The sequence below is a fragment of the Perkinsus marinus genome (genome assembly GCF_000006405.1).
Source record: "Perkinsus marinus ATCC 50983 genomic scaffold scf_1104296973172, whole genome shotgun sequence".
NCBI lineage: Eukaryota > Perkinsozoa > Perkinsida > Perkinsidae > Perkinsus > Perkinsus marinus.
This window is the reverse complement of record NW_003201482.1, coordinates 5,013-7,391: the sequence shown is the minus strand read 5'-3', so window position 1 is coordinate 7,391 and position 2,379 is coordinate 5,013. Positions and strand designations below refer to the sequence as shown.

The window sequence follows — 2,379 nt, the reverse complement described above, 5'->3', positions numbered from 1 at the left end:
ATGTAAAATATATTTCACGACTACTACTGCATATCACCGTGAGTATTGCGTTTTTCACCGAGTTTTGCATTACTTCATGTAAAACTGGTTTTTGTGAAACTCCCGTGATATGGAAAACACTAGTGAAAAATATATTTTACATTTTGTCGTGCAGAAAACGCCTGTGAGCAGTGAATAACGCGTAAAACACGTTATGTGTTTTACGTGAAATTGGGCGATGCGTCCGATGTGATTCGCCAAGTATTTTCTATTCACTTCATATCGCGTTTTACGCCACTTCACGTAAAACGGGTTGTGAAACTTCAGTGGGTTCGCAGTGTGGGGGAAATATATGTTCGCTTTTTAGGAGTTTGTATATGAACTCGGGTAGAAGTGTACAGAAACCAATGAGAATTTCTCACAATTTTCATATTGTCATCATCACCGACACATGTAGTTGACCATGTGCATATTTTCCCACCACATTTTATGTTGGTGAATTTCAAAAACCGATGCATGTTTTCAGATCAATCTATCGTATAACGGAATATGCGACTGGGGCTTCCAGCGGTTAGCGATACTGTTATCAGAGAATATAATGCAAAACGTGGTAAGAATATATATATTGGAGTTTCACAACAACCCGTTTTACGTGAAGTGGTGTAAAACTCGGTGAAAAACGCGATATTCGCGCTATACAGTAGTCGTGAAATACGTTTTTTCACTGGTGTTTTTCATATCACTAGGGTGAATCTCCATTGCTGGAGGAATATATGTTCGCTTTCCTCAGCTGAGCTCAGCAATTCATCAAAGTTTCACAACCCGTTTTACGTAAAGTGGCGTAATACTCTGTGAAAAACGCGATATTCGCGGTGATATGCAGTATTAGTCGTGAAATATATTTTTCACTAGTGTTTTTCATACCACTAGGGTGGCGAAACTCCAAATCGGGTAGAAACATATGGAAACCAACGAGAATTTCTCAAAATTTCCTCAAAATTTTCATATTATCATCAACACATGTGAATGTTTTCCCCCACACCCGGTGAGTGACGAAGGGTCGTTGATGGTGTTTCTCGTTTAGGAAGTTGATATTAGTCAAAATCGAGTTTCGAATCCTGGGGAAATCTTGGAGAAGTATATGTCGGCTCATCCGGAGGTAACCACTACAGTATTTCGATTTCATTTATTTTCTCCGGAAAAAATTATTTTTCCCCCTTCCTCGTCAAAAATTCATCCATGGTTTTCATAAAAATGGGGTTTTTAATATTCGATCGAATTGAAAGTTTAGGAGTTCAATTTAACAAAAAATTTCGCGCACATATGAAAAATATATTTCACGACTACTGCATATCACCGCGAATTTCGCGTTTTACGCCGCTTCGCGTAAAACGGGTTGTGAAACTCCAATGATCACGTAGGCGTAATACCACTACTGCGATGCTTTTTTCTTGTTCAGAATCCAGCAGTGAGAGACCTTCCGCGAAGACTGGTGTTTTCTTGAATTCGAGTGCTGTTTCTAGTAAAGTCTCAGGAGTTTAGTTATCATTTTGAGGATTGCAACGTTAGTAATTGTATTGGAATTTCACCCTAGTGATATGAAAAACAGTAGTGGAAAATATATTCCACGACTACTGCATATCACCGCGAATATCGCGCTTTTCGCAGAGTATTACGCCACTTCACGTAAAACGGGTTGTTGTGAAACTCCAGTGTTATCATAAACGAGTTGTGTATAAAAATAGTAGAAAAACGACTACACCAGTTGTGTATCAAAACAAGCTCTTGTGACGTAACAGGAGCTTAGTATTGCAGGTCTATGTTTATACTATAATTAGTTATAATATTCACTGCATATTAGTATTAGGATATATAAATATAAGTATGTTTTAATATTGGAGTTTCACCCGTTTTATGTAAACTGGTGTAAAACTCCGTGAAAACGCGATATTCATACTGCGCAGTAATCGTGAAATATGTTTTTCACTAGCGTTTTTCATATCGTGGGTGAAACTCCATTCATTGTTAGGGTTAGATAACTCCACAAGAGTTATTAACAAGTGATTCTTAACGTATGATCGATACAGTAGTCATAAAATATACGCTAGGCAAGCAAGGGAGACATGTATAACAAGAATCTGAAATTACAGGAGAAACTTGTGTACAACATTTCCTAACAAATATCCTAATACTAATATACAGTAAATGATGTAATTCATTAAATAGAGCTTATCCCGACTGATAGGCTTCGATAAAGAGTGTGGCAGAGCAAAAGTACTCCTCATCCTAGTAACAACAATAGCATTTCTGGAGAAGCAAAATTGCAACATAATATATGAAGTTGCAATATCTGTAGATATTGTAAACAATTGTGTTACTACCTACCTATCGATCAATTGT

General features: G+C 37.2%; 1 protein-coding gene across 1 annotated transcript in view; it reads left to right on the top strand.

Moving 5' to 3' along the window:
* Positions 1-2,014, top strand: part of Pmar_PMAR012002 (hypothetical protein) — a gene marked incomplete at both ends in the record, with an annotated part of 4,371 nt that extends 2,357 nt beyond the window's left edge. The window contains 2 exons of the mRNA XM_002766231.1: positions 1,064-1,138; positions 2,009-2,014. Coding sequence (XP_002766277.1) covers positions 1,064-1,138; positions 2,009-2,014 — 81 coding nt within the window. The remainder of the gene's footprint in view (positions 1-1,063; positions 1,139-2,008) is intronic.
* Between the last annotated feature and the right edge of the window lie 365 nt (positions 2,015-2,379).